Source organism: Fibroporia radiculosa, assembly GCF_000313525.1.
Source record: "Fibroporia radiculosa TFFH 294 genomic supercontigs, scaffold5860, whole genome shotgun sequence".
In the NCBI taxonomy this organism is placed as follows: Eukaryota; Fungi; Basidiomycota; class Agaricomycetes; order Polyporales; family Fibroporiaceae; genus Fibroporia; species Fibroporia radiculosa.
Genome location: NW_012133430.1, coordinates 15,529 through 31,943, shown reverse-complemented (window position 1 = coordinate 31,943; position 16,415 = coordinate 15,529). Strand labels below are relative to the sequence as shown.

The window sequence follows — 16,415 nt, the reverse complement described above, 5'->3', positions numbered from 1 at the left end:
TTCAGCCTTAAGCTGAACTCCTAAAGCCCGCGCGCAAGGCTGACATTATACAGCTCGATATTTAGCGACCGAGGGTGTACAGTCATCAAGGTAAGTATGGAGAACGCGGGCAACGCGAGTCTCATCGGCTAAAGTCGGTATCGTGATCGCGTTGAACAGATTGGCGCTGTCTATCGAGATAGAGGCTGTGGGCCTGACAGCAGATTAAGACGCTGTACAAGCTGGAAAAGCTGATAGGGATTCGATCAGGGGTATCATCAAAGCTGTGTATTGGACTGCAAGTACTTAGCTCCACAAATATAACACGATAGATTTGACAGAACGGCCGTGCAAAGCCGTACGACGTTCGAGACGAAGTACTCACGCGGGCTCATTGCCGTCACGGACACGTTTACTTGCTGCGGCGCCCCACCACAAACGGCGCACTGTCGCTCATCTTTGAACTGTACGGCAGAGTTCGTCAGTGCTATGTCGGCCGTAGCCTTAGTTGTCCCCCGCTTGTCGCACAAATGCACGGTCGCCCGCGCCGCTGATGATCAATAAGAAGGGCGGCCTTGCGCACGGATCTTGCGCAGCGGAGCAATAGGAACGCATTGGTCGCAAGCGCGAGTCCAACGACATTTGTCCTGAACTATGCTGGACCCTCGTGGGTGTCAGAGACAGGCAGGACGAAACGGAACTCTCACGTCTGCAAAGAATTACATGTCCAACGCGTCAATATCGCTGCTACATTAATATTCGGGCCCTACGGGAAGTGGTAGCGAGAGGGGCGGGCGGAAGGGTGCATACTACACTGGCGGATGGGAGCGGGGAGGTTAACGGGGTACTAGGGCAGGGATGCAAGAAATAGGCAGGCGCTTGCTTCTCGCTTACGTGCGCACCACTTGCCCAAGGCAGCACAGCGCGTACAGTAAACTTTGGCCAGTTGGTCACTACCACATCACATCGGTCGGCAGTTTCAATCTCGGTCGCACCTTCGCCCCCAACAGCAGGAACGACGCTCAACATTATACCGACTTTCGCGTGCACGTCTGGCTTTCGAACCTTCCGCGCTGCTACTACGCGCGGCTCCTCTCGGCTATCCACCTCGCCTGCCGCCGCCTGAAGGCCAGCAAGTCTCTTCATCATGAGCTTCGCATAAAACGGGGGAGAGTCACCGTGCGGCATGAGTGTGCAACATATATGGTACGTGTGCATTGTTTGTTGACCAAGAGACTGCCCCCGGGGTTGCCCGCTGCTCATCTGTCGCCAAAGATACTGTGCATGGAGGGTATGCATTAAGATTGTGCTGTTTGAGCCCTCTACGTCACAACAGGAGTAGGAATTGCGGTTTCAGTCTGTGCATCACGCGGCAACTGTTGCTGCCCATGGTGTGCACTCCCCTTGCAACTATCCATGCCTTCTGTACAGCCCACCTCGGTACCGTCCCTGGGAAGGAAGCTCGTTTTGTCCGAAGATCAGTCGGGTCAGTTGATTGCGCAGAAGCGAGCGCCACTGCATTGCATTCCAGAGACGGCGCTCTCTGCGAGCAATGTATACGCAAAGATCCGTGCCTCCTTCCGTACCATGCGCAACCTGAGGCCTGAGATACTGTCCGTACTGACAAGGAGAAGTAATAAGAGACTGTTTGACAGCTTGTGATGCGAGCGTGATATAATAAGTCCTTGCCAACACGGTTTGCAACCATCCTCTGCACACCGGCCCACTGCTATGATTTCGACTCTGGATACTGCCAACACTGCACGCCCGCTGCTCATCGGGGTAGCCTTCTCGCTCGTGTGCTGCACCTCGTCTCAATCCGGTTGATATCATTACCTGACCGGCGTTGCTATTTAGGTTTTATGGTGCATTGTGCGCGCAGGTCCTGTACTATACATGGCACTACCCAAAGGACTCGCCCCGACTCAAAAGCATGGTGGGTTCCATGTTCTCCCGTTGTTTTGGTGTCTTCATCTGTGTTATATAGGTCTTATGTATATTGTATGTGGATGTGCTGACTTTGGTTAGATGTCTCGGAGCTAAGCCATGAGCAGTATACTTGACACTATCTCCATGGCCTTGGATATTGATGTGGGTCTTAAAGTTTGGAATTGAACCTGATGTTTATTAGTTGCTAGTGTCTGTATCAAATGGTCATTCAACCGCAGGCCTCTCTGGCAAGTAGGTTCCTGTTACCTAGGTTGGTGTACGCCACACTCATCATCATGTCAATCATACTCATGAAGATTTACCATCAGCTCACTTGGTGTCAGTTGCTATTTGTTATATTTTACCAGTTTCAAACCTGCTCTGCAATAGATTGAATATATCTTTTCAGTAAGAGATTGATAGTATGAACCAGTGATTATTAACAATGCTTAGTCAATTATGATTTTCATTGTTCAAATGTGAGTTGTCATATTGTTACTTGGAGTTGCATAGCTTTGGCTAATCTGTTCATCTTAGATACTACATATATATGATTTGGCTATGTGAGCACATGTTCCTTTTGTTATGCACATTGATGTAATCTATTCTCTATAGTGTCTGCAAATACCAGAGCTAATACTTCCATATCAGTTGTAATGGTATATTATTGGTAACAAGCCTGTTGTGCTTTGCTAATATAGCCACTGACAGGGGGCAGTAGCATTAGCATCATGTGGTATGAGATGTGCCTGTTCATTTTTTTCATGCAACTTGCTGATCAGTCACAATGCTTAGCCTCAGGCTGTGGTTTGTTATCTCAACTTTCTCTTACTATGTGAACTAAATACTTGTGTTATTGGTATAGCTAATGGATACTGGGGGTAAGTCCTGTTATGATAAAACAGAATACTCTCTTTTGGACTTCAAAAGCTAAGTTTTGTTTTAGACTGGCATATCCTACTATTCCAGAAGTGTTCATTGTATCTCAGGTACTATTTTTATTTTATGTTGTATAATACTTGTCATATTCAGTAAATTCTGCAGAAATCAGGCACTGTTCAGCCAGTTACAGCCACAGTGACAGATATATATATTGCACTGGCACTCATCTGGATATTAAGGCATGAGTCTTCAGGTTTGAAGGAGTAAATTTCATATGTTCAGTATGATTTTGCATCACCTAACTACTTTTGGCCAGTGCCAGAAGTCTTGTTAACAAGCTGATTTTATTTATTATCAATCGTGCAATCTTGACAGTGTATGTTCTTCTTTTGCATGACAAATTGTCAAGATTATTAAATTTAAGTATACATATATAGCACTTTACAACTTGGAATTGTAATCATGGCAAGTATTTTTAATGAGCAAATATATTCCAGCTATATTCATCACTTTGATAAAGCTTAAAAGTATGAGCTTACACACTGCATACTGGGTTATCTTTCATTGTGTGGGAACTAGAGGTGTGTTAACTGAGCTTATTTGCAAGCATGGCTATAAACTGATTCTCTCAGCATATGTAAATTCACTAGTTGCAATGTAACTATATCATCATCAGCATCATCATCTCTGTTTCTCAATGATGCTAATACAAGGTTTTACAGGCTCAATGCAAGACATTATTTTCAAGATGTAAGGCATTTAAATTATCGTGTTTCAGAATATCTATTGAAGACTATTGTTAGATTGTGGACACGGAAACCACTATGCATAACCAATGATGCTCTTGGGCACAGTGAATATTTGTGTTCTTGTTGTACTGCAAGATATCTAATGCCAGGACTTTAATACCAAGCCTATATGTTATATTCCTAGATCATATAATACAGGTTTGATTTGTACATACATTAGTGACTTGCCAGAAGGAATTGACTTTGAGTTTGGATCAGACATGCATTGGAAGCTTTATATTGTATTGGGCTTAGAGTTTTCACACAATCATATATATTATAATGAAACAGGGATGGAGCATCAAGTAACAGGAAATGAGAAATTGTGCATACAATATATGTCAAATCAATGTTCTACAGCTTCCTGCTATGGCATACAGCTTTTCTCTGTCGCCACTTTCGTCCACAAGAGCACGAAGCAGACTCTTCTCGTCCTTCAACAGTATATCAGGTTTCCCAAACTCAACCTGATCACAGATCAGTATATGCTACTCCATGAATCATACATAATGCTTACAATGCGGCCTGCGTCGAGCACCATCTGTGGATCATTAGGTGCTTAGTTGCACACGTATCAAACGCAACAACAGTTCGACTCACAATCTTGTCAGCATCCATGATCGTCTGTAGACGATGCGCAATGGTCAGCACCGTAACACCCTTGTCTAACTCTTTCCGCAGCGATTCTTGAATAACGGTGTCTGTTGCATAATCTGCGGACACTTTGTCAATGATATCCCAGACAAATCTCGGGCAAGCCTCTCACCAATCGCAGACGTTGCTGAGAAACTATCAGTCAGTCTGTGTTCGCTGAATAAGTGGGCCATGACATACCTTCGTCCAGAATCAGCAGCTTGCTCTGTCGCACAATCGCTCTCGCAAGCGCCAAGATCTGCCTCTGTCCCACCGATAAGTTGCTGCCACCACTGGAGATGTGTGTATCAAGAGTGATTATATTTTCGTCAATGTCCGTCTGGAGTGCAAACAAGCCAGCTGAACGAAGGGCGTCGTTCAGTATAACGTCATCATATCGCTCGAATGGATCCAGATTCTGGCGTAAAGTGCCACTTAGTAGCTCGGGCTGCAAGGCGTCAGCGGTCGGCACAAAGAGAGAGCTGCGCGATCTGCGCACCACTTGGGGAATGATGGTAACATGCGACCTGAGCGCGTCTAGGTTGATACTATCCGTCGGGATGCCGTCATAGTACACTTTGCCTTCTGTGAGGATGCATCGCAGAAGGGCCAATGTCAGAGAACTCTGAAGATCAGGTCAGTGACGGATCGCGGCCGATGATACGAAACGTACTTTTCCGCTACCAGTACGTCCGACTTGACACTGATGTGAGTACAGCGTAACACACTATACGTTTGTCACTCACCGATTCCGACACGTTCCCCGGACTTGATTTCAAAGGAGATGTCTTCCAAAACTCGTGGGCCATCCTGACAACTCTATGAGCTGGTGCACATTGTAGTTGCGAGATATCTTACAGGAGAATAGCGTGCAGATAAGCTTTGAACCCTGAGGCCTCCACTGGCAGGCCAATATGCTGGAGGCACGCCGTGCTCGGTCGGCTTGGGTTCTTGCTCGATTTCCAGATATTGTTTTACACGTTCAAGGCTATATCCTCTGTAAGACTCAGCAGGGACCTTTCAGAGCGGCCATACCTGTTACCTAGTCTCTGGAGCTGTCAAAAACGGCGGTGCGAGGCATACACAATCACTGACCAGCAACCTCAAGCATATTGTACATCCTGACAACATGAAGGATCAAATTGCTGAAACCAACTGAGTCATCATCAAAAGGGGTTACTGCCCCGCATGCAGCGTTTACGGACCTGCCATGTTCAACGTAAAACCTGTATCTGACGCAGATGAGCCCCCGTAGACAAGATATGCTGCCAGACTGGTGGAAAACATTGCGCCAAGCACGTCGATACGAACCGATATCCATCTGCAGTCATGAGTCAGACGCACCATCAGACAGACATAGCGAACAAAACTACACACCGATTTAGGTTGTTGAATGTTCTCGAGGCCCTCGTGTACTTATCGATACGCTTAAAAGATTCCTTTCTAAATAAATCCTGCGCACCGTAGGCCCTAATGGAGACTGTAGGATTGTCCAATCACACCATTTTCGATATGTTTGACGAAGACTCACTTAGACCTGTAAAAGCAGCACCAAAAAGACCGAGAACTGGGGCACGAGCATTGCTTATTTCACGCTTGACAGATAGCTGTGCCTTCATGTATACTTGACCCATCCACGTCCCGGCTGCAGCGAGGAACGTTCCCGGGAAAACGAAGATCGGTGACATGGCGACAACGGCTACGAGTTTGACCAGCATGCACATCGTCATGTTCATGAGAATGCCCGTGAATTGCCCAACGGTTGTGTCAACTAGAAGATGAAACTAGATCAGTCAGGCGTTTCCAAAGATTTAGACACGTTAGCATACTCGAATCCATGTCTTGAGTGCACCGTGTTATTATCCGTGATGCGGGGGTTTTATCGAGCCATCTGTAATATTTTAACCCAGCGAGATAGATATTGTCAGAAACATTACCTGAGTGTTGTCCCAAGCACGGAAGTGATTAAATCCTTATGAATCTTTCTTGATGCTCGTTGTATACCCACGGCATTGACGAGAGCAAATACGACGTCAGTCAATGCAGAGATAAGGATGACGATCGCGTATACCCCGATGTACCTAAAAGTATCATCATTGAAAATGTTTCTGCTGTTAATGGGATAGTGTTACTCACGAGAGGGTATTGACTCGTGATGCATCATTTATTTCATACTGTTTCGCCCAATAACCAAGATACCATATCTGAGCATTATACGCGAGCTCAGTGACGACTAGAAGACTCAAGCAGCCAGTCCAGAACAGGATGCGGTGCTTTCCTCCCCAACTTGCGAGATAAAACCTCACTGAAACGCTATCAGCGCAATAGACCACTCAGATAGACTGGACATACATACTTGCCGGCCAGCCTACGTGTCCTACGGCAATTTCCTCCGCCACAACAAGCTTCCCTACGATTTTCTTCGCCTCCTCTTCTTGCTTCTCTTCCTGGATATCCATTTCAGCTTTCTCGAGCGCTTGGCGCTCTTCTGCGACCTCTGCAGCAAGCTTCTGGTCATGCTCCAGGGCACTCAGCAGGGAGCCCTGGCTAGAGATTCGACCCCCAGCGAGGGAGACAACAAATTGGGAGATGGGATTGGTAATAGTGACATTATGTGTCTAGATGTAGAGCGAATGAAGCTAGCTGAACCCCGGAGCGAAAGGGTACGCACCACTAAAAGAACAGTGCGGCCCTGGATAAGATCTCCCTTGAAGCATTTTTCAACAATCCACCTTGCCGTGTGAACATCGAGAGCAGCCAAGACCTAAAAGTGTTGCAAGTTGAGATGTGCTGGTCTAGAGAACAAGTAGTGAACACTCACATCGTCAAGTAAAAGGATCTCCGCAGTGGAGTACACGGCGCGGGCAAGAGTTACTCGAGCCTGCGCATGAATAACGGTCAGTATTAAAATGGCTTCTTACAACGTGCTGATACCTTTTGACCGCCACTGAAAACCAACAATTAGCTACGCCTATGATGACGTCCGCAAAATGTACCTCAAAGTTATACCCTTCTCTCCGACCTCGGTCTGATCTCCTGCATCAAACAAATCAAGGTCTCGCTGCAGACCACACTGAGTGATAACTAGAAAAAGCTCGCATAAGCAGTTGCGAAGACTTGAGTTAGTTCCACTCACCTTTGTGGTATCGCTCTTCGTCATACGGAGTACCAAAGAGGATGTTGTCCTAAAGCCAGTCAACTAGGCTCAGCACAGGTAGGTACCGATTAGCCTGCACATCACTCACTCTAATGGTTTCATTCTGTACCCACGACTCCTGCGCGGCATATGCAATGCCGCCCGAGCGCGGAAGATTGTAGAACGAATCTGGACCAGCTGGGATGTAATGCATCTCTCCTGTCAAATGATAGTTGATAGCCTCAGCGTTTGTCGCCCAATTTCCACGAGACAACTCACCTAGCAAAGCCATCAACAGTGATGTCTTGCCGGACCCGGTTGGACCAACTATGAGATTGATACTGCCGCGCTGGAAGTGCAACTCATCTTCAATGCGGAGGATGAAGTTCCTCCGCAACGCTCCCGGAGTCGACGGGTTGCTGTCAATTTGGTCATTTGTCCATGTGAAGGAGGCATTCCGGAAGCCGATGGCGTCGGCATGCATATTGGGCACGAGTAGGGTAAGTTCAGTCCTCATTGCAGGCTCCTCGCCAAAGTTGTCGAGAAGCTCGGTCTGCAATAATCGTGTAAGCTTCATGGTGGGGCATGATACGTCTACACAGACCTTGTGCATAAACTCGTTGATGCGATCCAGAGCAACACGCACTATAGCGAGGGTTATCGAGGAATGTTACATGAAAAGGGCGCACAAATGTACCTCGCACAATACCAGGCAGGAAACCGAAGATCAAACCCAACTGCATGCTGAACATCTCAAATACTACGCAAACTTTCAACACGGACACAGTATGAGATCATGCATGACCTACCTGCCATTGACGAGAACACAGTGGATGCTGCAGGAAACGTTTCAGTTTCAAACGCGGGTTGCGCGACTACAGAAAAATCTCACCCGAGAGTTCGTGTTTGAATACCATCGTCTGAAACAGTGTTTAGTGACACACAGGAAGTCGACGAATCACTCACGTAAGTCACAAAAGTAATCAACATTGTCATGAGGGGAATGACATGGCTATTCATTTCGTCAAATCAATATCAACTTGCCGCAGATGAAAAGTCAATAGTGTTAAACACGCACTTCATACTCTGGATGAGGATGTCCCACAGTTTTGTGCGCATAATCCATTTCAATTCTGTTTCTCGTTTCTCTGTGAGCTGTTGTGTGAGACGCGACTCCCAGCCAAACAACTTGACCATCCGGATGACGCCGAGGGCTGTACAAGCTTAGTATGCCTTTTCTCAAGTCGCTGTTGAACGACTCACAGTCAGTGACGCTCTGCACCCGCGCATCGGTCTGCCGACGTCCAAATCAACATGCAGCGACGCTGGGAGACCGCACGTCTTCGTACCTTCTTCATTTTCTCTTCCTGGACAGACCCAGACTTGTTCGCGACGACGCCGGGAAGAGGTAGCGTAGCGATGATGACGACGAGCCCCGCAAACGCACTGTGCAGACACAAAACCATCGCGTCAGAAACATGAAACGCGCAGAAGCGCCTCACCACCAGCAGAATCGCACCTTACGCCAAGGATGTCGTACAGGAACCAAACACAAAGCACAATCTGCAACGGTATTTGAACCGCTGCACAGTGACACCCACACCAAAGATGACGGGGTTGAACGTTCGCCACAAACAGTGCATACGAAGTGGCGCACCAAAATAGAAGACGCCTTGCCCCATCATGAGCGCCCCGACATCCGTCGTGATGAGGTTGTTGACCTTCCCAACGGCATTCTTACCCATATCTTCTTCTTTGCCCTCGTCGCTCTTGTCATCCTTCTTTCCCTTTGCGGGAGGCCCCTGCGCGGATGCCGCATTCCCGTCCTCAGACGGCGCCTTCGCCTTTTGCTTTCCCTGCGTCGAGCCCGCATCTATATCTGCAGTGAGGGTAGTTGTGGACGCGGCATCGTCCTGCTCGGAACTCCCCGAGCCCGAGCCCGACGCAGCGTCGGGCGAGACACCGACCTGTGGCTGCTCCTTCTCTTTCGTCTCGGAGTCGGAGGCGGCGTCAGCCTTGACGCGCATGCGGAGCGCGTGGTCAAACACGAGCTGCGTGAGGATCGCCTCCATGCGGACGAGCGTCCGCGTCTGGATGCGTCGGTCAGCGTGAGGGGGGAACGACGCAGGAGGGGTCGCACCCAGATGTATGCGAACCACGAGTCGAAGACCGTTCCGAGTACGGGGCCAAAGAAGAGCCACGCAATCCACAGCCAGGGGCGGACAAATACGTCCGCGCCATCGGACTCGAGGTACCTAGTGGGCGTCAGGATCGAGCGGCGGACGACGGGAAGACATGAGCGGGGGGGCGACTAGAGACGCGGCGTACCAGAGAAGGTTCCGGATGCCCAACGGGCTGGCAAAGCGTGCGAGCGTCTGTGGGCGAGGGGGCAGTCAGCGTGGGACGGCAAACGGCTCGAGTGGGAGAGACATACGAGGAGAGTTAGCATGATACACATCATGATGACATCGAGGCCTGCAGCAGGAGAGGAATTCTTCATGGCTTGGTCGAAATACTCAACTCTCGCTTTCAATACTCACGGAAGACTCGGAGGAATCCCCAAAGGATGTGCCTCCCTTTCTTGCTGGACTGGAACGGATCCAGCTCCTGTGGAATGCTATGAGCTTCTCGCTATGGATGTTAAAATTCATACGACCTACCGGGAAGCTGCGCTTCATGAGGTTCGACGCTCCATCGTAGTCACCTAGGGGCGGGAGCCGCTCCAACGGCAGGTGTTCCACCTGATATGCCTCCAGTACCGTCTTGTCGAGGAAGAAGTACATCGAGAGCGACGCTATGGACGCAGTCTGCTCCGGAGCTGGTGTCAGGGAGGGGTTCTGATGTGATCGTTGTAGTACAGGCATCAGCAACTTAACAAGAGACGGGGACGTCGGGAAATTGATAACACACATTAGGATCGAGGGGAACATATCGCCGGGGTACGAACAAAGGGATGAGCACAGCGGTAAGCGTAAGCATGGAAAATTTTGCCCAGAGTAACATGCCCTCTGCCGCGTCCAGGGGGGTGAGTAGGACTGTCGCGAGCGGCCAGACGTCACGGTAGATGTAGACAAGCCATGTGGACACGAGGATGAGCGTGAGATGGCGCGTCGTCGTGCCTGTCGTCGAAGGCGGAGCGAGTACAGAATGAAGCGCAAGGAGCGAAGAGTATATCTGTTGTTCAAATATATAAGAGGTCATGCGGGGTCCATGACGGACGGACACTTACGTATGTTGCACAAAGCGCGATCTGCAACCAAACACTGTTGGAGATGGCCGTGGGCTGCACGTCTGTCGCGTCGCCCCAAGCAGCGAGGTATGCAGTGAAGATGGTCATTCCGAGCAGCGAGAGGCATGCCGTGAGTCGTACAAAGTTAAAGATGCGGATGGTCGCGTCGACTGGCTGCGCATCCGCGACTGTTGTCTCTGCTACTTCTGCCGCGACTCCCTCGTCGCCAGTCTCCGTGCCTCTATTGTGTTTTTCAGCATTGCGTTTGGTACGGACTTTTTGGAGTGCAAACTGAGAGAGCAGCGCGAGTACAGATGCACACGCGACATAGCTGGGGATGGCGAGCGTGTCGAGGAAATAGCTGTGAGTACAACGCGTACAGTTAGTCCCAGTCGCTCCAAGTGAATTTGAAGCGTAGACCGCTCACCTGTTTCCGCCCAACGACTGCATCGCCATCATGGTCCAGCCACTGCTACCCACAGCGACAGGCCCCAACACTACCTGTGCCTCCACGTCCGCCATCGCACCTTCGCCCAGATCATAGTAATCACTCTGTCGCTCTGCAATCCAAGCTGGCATGTTGGCCTAGAGCTGGACTTATCGAGACCGCGCGCAAGGCTGGTGTTATATGTTAGCGCGACATCCGCGCCGAGCATCTGCCAGAGTGTGATGTTGCGACGCGGTTGGCAGACTGGCGCCAAGCATCGAGATAGAGGCTGTGGGCCTGAGAACGTGCGAGGACGCTCTCTAGCACCGGACTGGGCCAAGCCGATAGACAAGCTGGAGAGATTTGACGAGGGAGCCAATCAAGATTGCGCATCAGACAGAACGTTCTCCATACTTTGCTAGACTCCGTGACGGTTTATGATGGCGGCCATGTGGGGGATCAGTGGCAATGGTTACTTGGATCACTTCAATTGATCAACGTTGTCCCATTTGCATCACAGGCGCAGTGATGCATCTTTATTGACAGCTATTAAAAGTGTGTAGATTACGAGAAGTAAGGGCGAACGTGAATAACGTACGGCTGGATCAACTTCAATGTGCTGGCGTATTGTTCAAATAGGTTCAGGGATACCAGCTTAGGATAGTGCACATCACTTGAAACGAGTACTAATCAGAGAGGAGAACCCCACAAAAAAGGTGGTTTCAGCAAAGAGTCCAATTTCAAACATGTTTGCCGGACCAATGAGCGAGCTCACCGCCTGAGCTTGAGGTACCCGAGCTCGCCTAAGGCGTACTTGCAGATGGGCCTAGCCTGCATGTCGATCGCGATCGAAGGGCTTCCCCTGGTTTCGAGTTGATCTCGGATGCCATGGATACAGTCGCGCATAAGTGATTTATAAGTAAGTTCCTGAAACTATACGGTATAGAAAAGTAATGTATGTTAGCTGCTCGTGCACTCTCAGACGATACCTGGAAAGCACCCATATCTCCACTCTAGGAAAGGTTCGGACGGGCTCGAAGTGCTTGCCTTCACGAATCTCTAGAAGTTCCTGGCAGAGTGTGCAGCATTCATGAAAACATGAAAAAAAAAACCCCCCCCGAAGTAGACGGATTTTAGATGGGAGGATGAACCTGAATAAGAGGAGGAAGGAGGGGAATGAATAGATGGTCGTTCGAGAGCGAATCGAGACATAACTCCGCCTAGTTGAAGCCGATGAACACCATGGAACGTCGGACCACGTACACTGGACCTACTGTCACTGATATCACCACACGCCAGCTATGCCCACAGGTCCACACTACACACATCACTTCTATTCACTTCCCGGCTCTCGAACGACGAGATCGCACTCTTGATGTACAACAACAACTCCTGTTTGCTTGTTGCGGTATATATAAGTGCAGACTTGATCATCATCATCATGTTTGAGTGCCCTATGTGGATCCGACACAAATCGGGCATTCCGCGTGCCTATGCAGTCGATGACCTAAAAGGACTGCAAATACAGCGCCAGCGTGGTTAGACGGAGGACGATGTTCTCATCTTCCTTAGGCTCAACCCAATAGTTGCAATATTTGAGTGGGCAGAAATACATGCTCAGGCCGCAACGGACCGACAGTCCGGCGACTTCTCGTCTGTAGCCAATGCGCTACTCTATGCTCATACCCTCTGGCGCAAAAATGCATTCAGGCAATTCTGCTCCGACCGCCACCTCATAGAGGCGAAAGTTATTCCTGGTAACCCGGCTTGGGACTAACTCTTTACAGAGTACAAGGTTGGTTATGTCGCCTCACGCATTGTGGAATCGTGGAAGACTGAACCCGACCGCTACCCACCACCCGCGTTCCTCGAGGACGTTGACTATCCAATGGGCTATATCCTGCCTCAAGTTGAGGGAAGGGATGTAGGCAGTGCCGAATCTGGCTGAATACCGGCCATGACGAGTTACACCGTATTTACGTCTCTATGCACTTTACATGTATCTCTTGATACGGATCATAAACAATTTGAGTATGAAAACAAAGATCATCATCATCATTCGCAAGTCTCGAGAACCGGCGTGATGAGACATGCTGTGACCCACACCTCGTGACCGCGAAGAGAGTCGTAACACTGCTGTTGTCACGCACATCATGATATCGACTGCGCCGACCGTCTCAGATTCACCTTTGCGCACGCACGGTACGGTTCGCCCACGGAATGCACTGCCGAATGCGCATGCAGCGCACCCGGCTCTGTGGATACGCAACACCAGCTCGTGCGCCCAGCCCTCTCACGCTTCCGCCTTTGCGCGTTCGTCGGGGTTGTGTTGGCATGGAACGCGAGGCTCGTAAGTGCTATACTATATGTACACTCAGTGCGCTTCGGGTCGTCAGACGGGCCAGGTCCGGCTTGGGCGCGTACTGTTGGCAGCCACCACAGCGCGCCCAGAACGCGGCGGCGAAATCTGAGACGGCCGGACCATCGTCTTGCGTTCTCTACTAATTGATTACTAGTTGATTCTCGAGGCAGCTACTGACAAGTAATCGCCTTGTGCGCTAGATGAAGTGATGGGTGCGCCCCCTTCTTACTTCCAGCGATACCAATGTCGTCTCGCAAACTTTTGCGCCCTTCAGGTTGGCTGTCCTACTGCTGCACAGCTCGATTCTCTCCGCCTTGCACACACACGTGCACACGCATCGCACAAAAAACAGCGCGTCCTCATATAACGTGCACCATGCCAAACGTATCAAATCACCATATTTGCTTATATATCGACAAGAGACCTCTGGCTACGAGGTATGGGCGGACGGGGACAAGACGGAGGCCGAGCGTGCGGCGACAGGCGGGAGAGCAACATTAGAGAACGACAAGACAGGAGCGACTGCAGTAACGATCGATGAGGAGACGCAGCTGCAGGTGCGGCGTCAGCCCAGCTGTGGCACACGAGATGGAACGCGGGCATTACCACAGCGGACACCGTCCATTTCGGGATCCAGATCGGTCGCAGGGCGACGCCTACATGCCATCTGGGAAGGGAGTGTTACCCATGTTGTCGGCAGCCTCGGACGCGGCGACCTCGACGGCATCTTCAGCTGCGGACTCCAATGTAGACCCCGCGGCATTGACGATGCCCTCCGTGGCATTGACGACGTTCCACACGGAGTTGGAGATGCTCTCCGTGGCGTTGGGTGCGTCTCTCGCTGCGAGTCCCCGAGCGGCGCTCGCCTTGCCGCCGTCGTCGAGGCGGAGCGCGTTGGCCTGGGCTCTGGCGGACCCGGGGGAGGCGATGTCGTTTCCGGACGCTGTGGGGTGGGCAAGGGCGGAGATGGCGAGGCCGAGGCCGAGGAGGGCGAGGACGCGGGTGGCGATCATGGTGTTGACTGGCTGGGCGGTGGGGCGGATGCAGATGGTTAGGCGAGAGCGCGGGAAGGAGCGTGTGTGGTGGGGCAGGAGAGGAAAGACTGCAAGACCGGGGCTCGGTTGAGGACAATGAGTGGCGGCCTCGCGGTATTTAAGCCCTTCGCGCCCCTCCCAGCGGCCGTCGCGGCCGCGCAGCGCGTCCCGGAATACGCTTTTCTCTCCGCGTATGGGCGGCGCTCGCGGCCGAGCGCAAAGCGGGCAGAAGCGGCGGCGGCGCAGTGGCGCACACATGTCGTCGCCTCCCCTGCGGCCGCCCCAACCAGGATTCCCCCTTCGCGCTCGACTGCGGGCAGCTGGGGACCGGATTGGCAGACGGCCTGCTCCGGCGGTGCGCCACAGAGACGACCCCCCTGCCTCCTCGGGCGCGGGCCCTGCCTTGCGGGCCCTGTTTCGGGGTGACGTCCTCGCCCTCGTCTTCGTCTTCGCCTCGTCTCTGCCTGTGGCGCTGCGGTGGTGTGTTCACGCGCTGCCATTTTCCGGCGGCATCAGCGACTCGGATGGCCGACGACTGCCGGACAAAGGACCGCGTCAGACACCGAGGGCTTCAGTGGGAACGCCTCGCCCAAGCACGCTCACGAGCATCCTCGGGCGCGCCGCCCGCGGGGCCGGTGGCGCGACAGCATGCTTGCGCACGCGGCCGTCGGGTGCGATCCAGCGCTGTGGCTGCTCTTGGGGTAGCGGGCTGCAATGGATTTGGCGGACGCTGCGGGAGCAGGGGCTGCGAGCTGGGATGGACGCGGATTCTCGGGCAGGCCGGACGAGGCTTGAGGAGAGTAGCCAGGGGCCCAAAGGGAACGAAGGGGAGAGGAGAGTAGATGCGTCTGCGTGGAACCAGCTAGATGCGCACCTTTGACGGGCATGGAGGATCCGGTGGCTCACATACATGCTCGCGAAGCTGCGTCACTTGTGGACAGGGCAGTGCGCAACTCACCAACGTCGTGGCCCGCGCGATGCATGCCGAGTCCTACATCGCAGCGCTTACAGCCATTTTTGTGGCGCTGCACCCATGCGCGGCGGCCTCGCGCCGCCATCCATGTACTCAAGTGCTCAAGGCGGCGCCTTGGTCGACATTCAATACCCCACCTCTACATCTGACTCCAACTGCAACGAGAGCGTGGGTGTATCTCTGTTCAATCCCCGAGCGCGATGCCACTTCGCCCCTCATAATCTATCGACTAGTATCGACTCGCATCCAGAGACTAATGGTAGGGAAGCCCAAAACGCTCCTAACTCGCGCAGGACGAACTCAAAATACGGTCCATGGTGCGCTAAGCGACGCCAACCAGTATGTTCCATCGCATTGCACATGGCAGTTCATTCGCTAGTGCAGGAGCGTCTCCATCCGAAGCTTTTCTAGAACGCAAGAGGGGTGAGGCAGCAGGTGCGCTCAGCTGTCGCCTGCTGCCTATTTCACTGTGCAACTCGAATCATGGGTATGTCGCGCGGACAGACACGACGCACGGCAAGTGCATACAATTCGCGATCTTACATAAACAAGCTCGCTGGATCCGTGTGGTATCAGGATGGTAGCTATAGCGAATCATGGAGGCCGACGGCACGGGCGAGAAACGAGAAATGCGAAACAAGGAGAGCGGCTCGGACAACAAGAGGGCGGCAGCGACTGCACGCGAGACAAAGACGAAGACGACTGCCGATGCATGAGTGCCTGTTGGTCGACGCGCGATGCGAAGGGGCGCGGGACTTACCAGACTTGAATGCATCCATGATCGTCGCGCGCTCCGATCAGAGCACCACGGAGATGGGGGTACAGCCGATGCCGACGAGACCTGACGAAAGATCGGTACAACGCGGACGAGGAGAGTCAGCGGGTGCTCACCGCCCAAGTAGTTGTTCTCGCAGCAGACGGGGGCGCTGGTGCAGCTGCTGCCGCCGAGGAGGGAGTCGTCGCCGCAGCCGGTCTCGAGGGTCTGACCCGCACGGTGGGCTTCGGTGGTGTCACCGAGCGTGGCGTCGATGAGGTTGTTTGTG

The 16,415-nt window shown here is 51.9% G+C and overlaps 3 protein-coding genes across 3 annotated transcripts; 1 reads left to right on the top strand and 2 right to left on the bottom strand.

Moving 5' to 3' along the window:
- Window positions 1-3,919: 3,919 nt before the first annotated feature.
- FIBRA_06058 (uncharacterized protein) lies at window positions 3,920-11,155 on the bottom strand (the record flags this gene model as incomplete). The annotated part of the gene is made up of 42 exons (XM_012327800.1): window positions 3,920-4,045; window positions 4,096-4,119; window positions 4,179-4,291; window positions 4,345-4,359; window positions 4,413-4,659; window positions 4,711-4,836; window positions 4,885-4,907; window positions 4,958-5,021; window positions 5,070-5,199; window positions 5,247-5,253; window positions 5,307-5,366; window positions 5,417-5,532; window positions 5,589-5,691; window positions 5,743-5,982; window positions 6,041-6,102; window positions 6,149-6,292; window positions 6,348-6,516; window positions 6,568-6,829; window positions 6,883-6,975; window positions 7,033-7,092; window positions 7,146-7,158; window positions 7,208-7,295; window positions 7,348-7,396; window positions 7,457-7,566; window positions 7,627-7,900; window positions 7,952-7,992; window positions 8,045-8,107; window positions 8,157-8,222; window positions 8,292-8,359; window positions 8,426-8,561; window positions 8,611-8,641; window positions 8,697-8,793; window positions 8,867-8,930; window positions 9,005-9,437; window positions 9,488-9,602; window positions 9,676-9,722; window positions 9,782-9,822; window positions 9,888-9,954; window positions 10,008-10,184; window positions 10,258-10,521; window positions 10,577-10,937; window positions 11,004-11,155. 42 exons carry the CDS (start codon window positions 11,153-11,155, stop codon window positions 3,920-3,922), a joined length of 4,941 nt encoding a protein of 1,646 aa, XP_012183190.1.
- Window positions 11,156-13,795: 2,640 nt separating this feature from the next.
- Window positions 13,796-14,378, bottom strand: FIBRA_06057 (uncharacterized protein; the record flags this gene model as incomplete). Its single annotated transcript, XM_012327799.1, has 2 exons — window positions 13,796-13,916; window positions 14,026-14,378. 2 exons carry the CDS (start codon window positions 14,376-14,378, stop codon window positions 13,796-13,798), a joined length of 474 nt encoding a protein of 157 aa, XP_012183189.1.
- A 277-nt stretch (window positions 14,379-14,655) lies between these two features.
- Window positions 14,656-15,279, top strand: FIBRA_06056 (uncharacterized protein; the record flags this gene model as incomplete). Its single annotated transcript, XM_012327798.1, has 1 exon — window positions 14,656-15,279. The coding sequence occupies one exon, from the start codon at window positions 14,656-14,658 to the stop codon at window positions 15,277-15,279; it is 624 nt and encodes a 207-aa protein (XP_012183188.1).
- Between the last annotated feature and the right edge of the window lie 1,136 nt (window positions 15,280-16,415).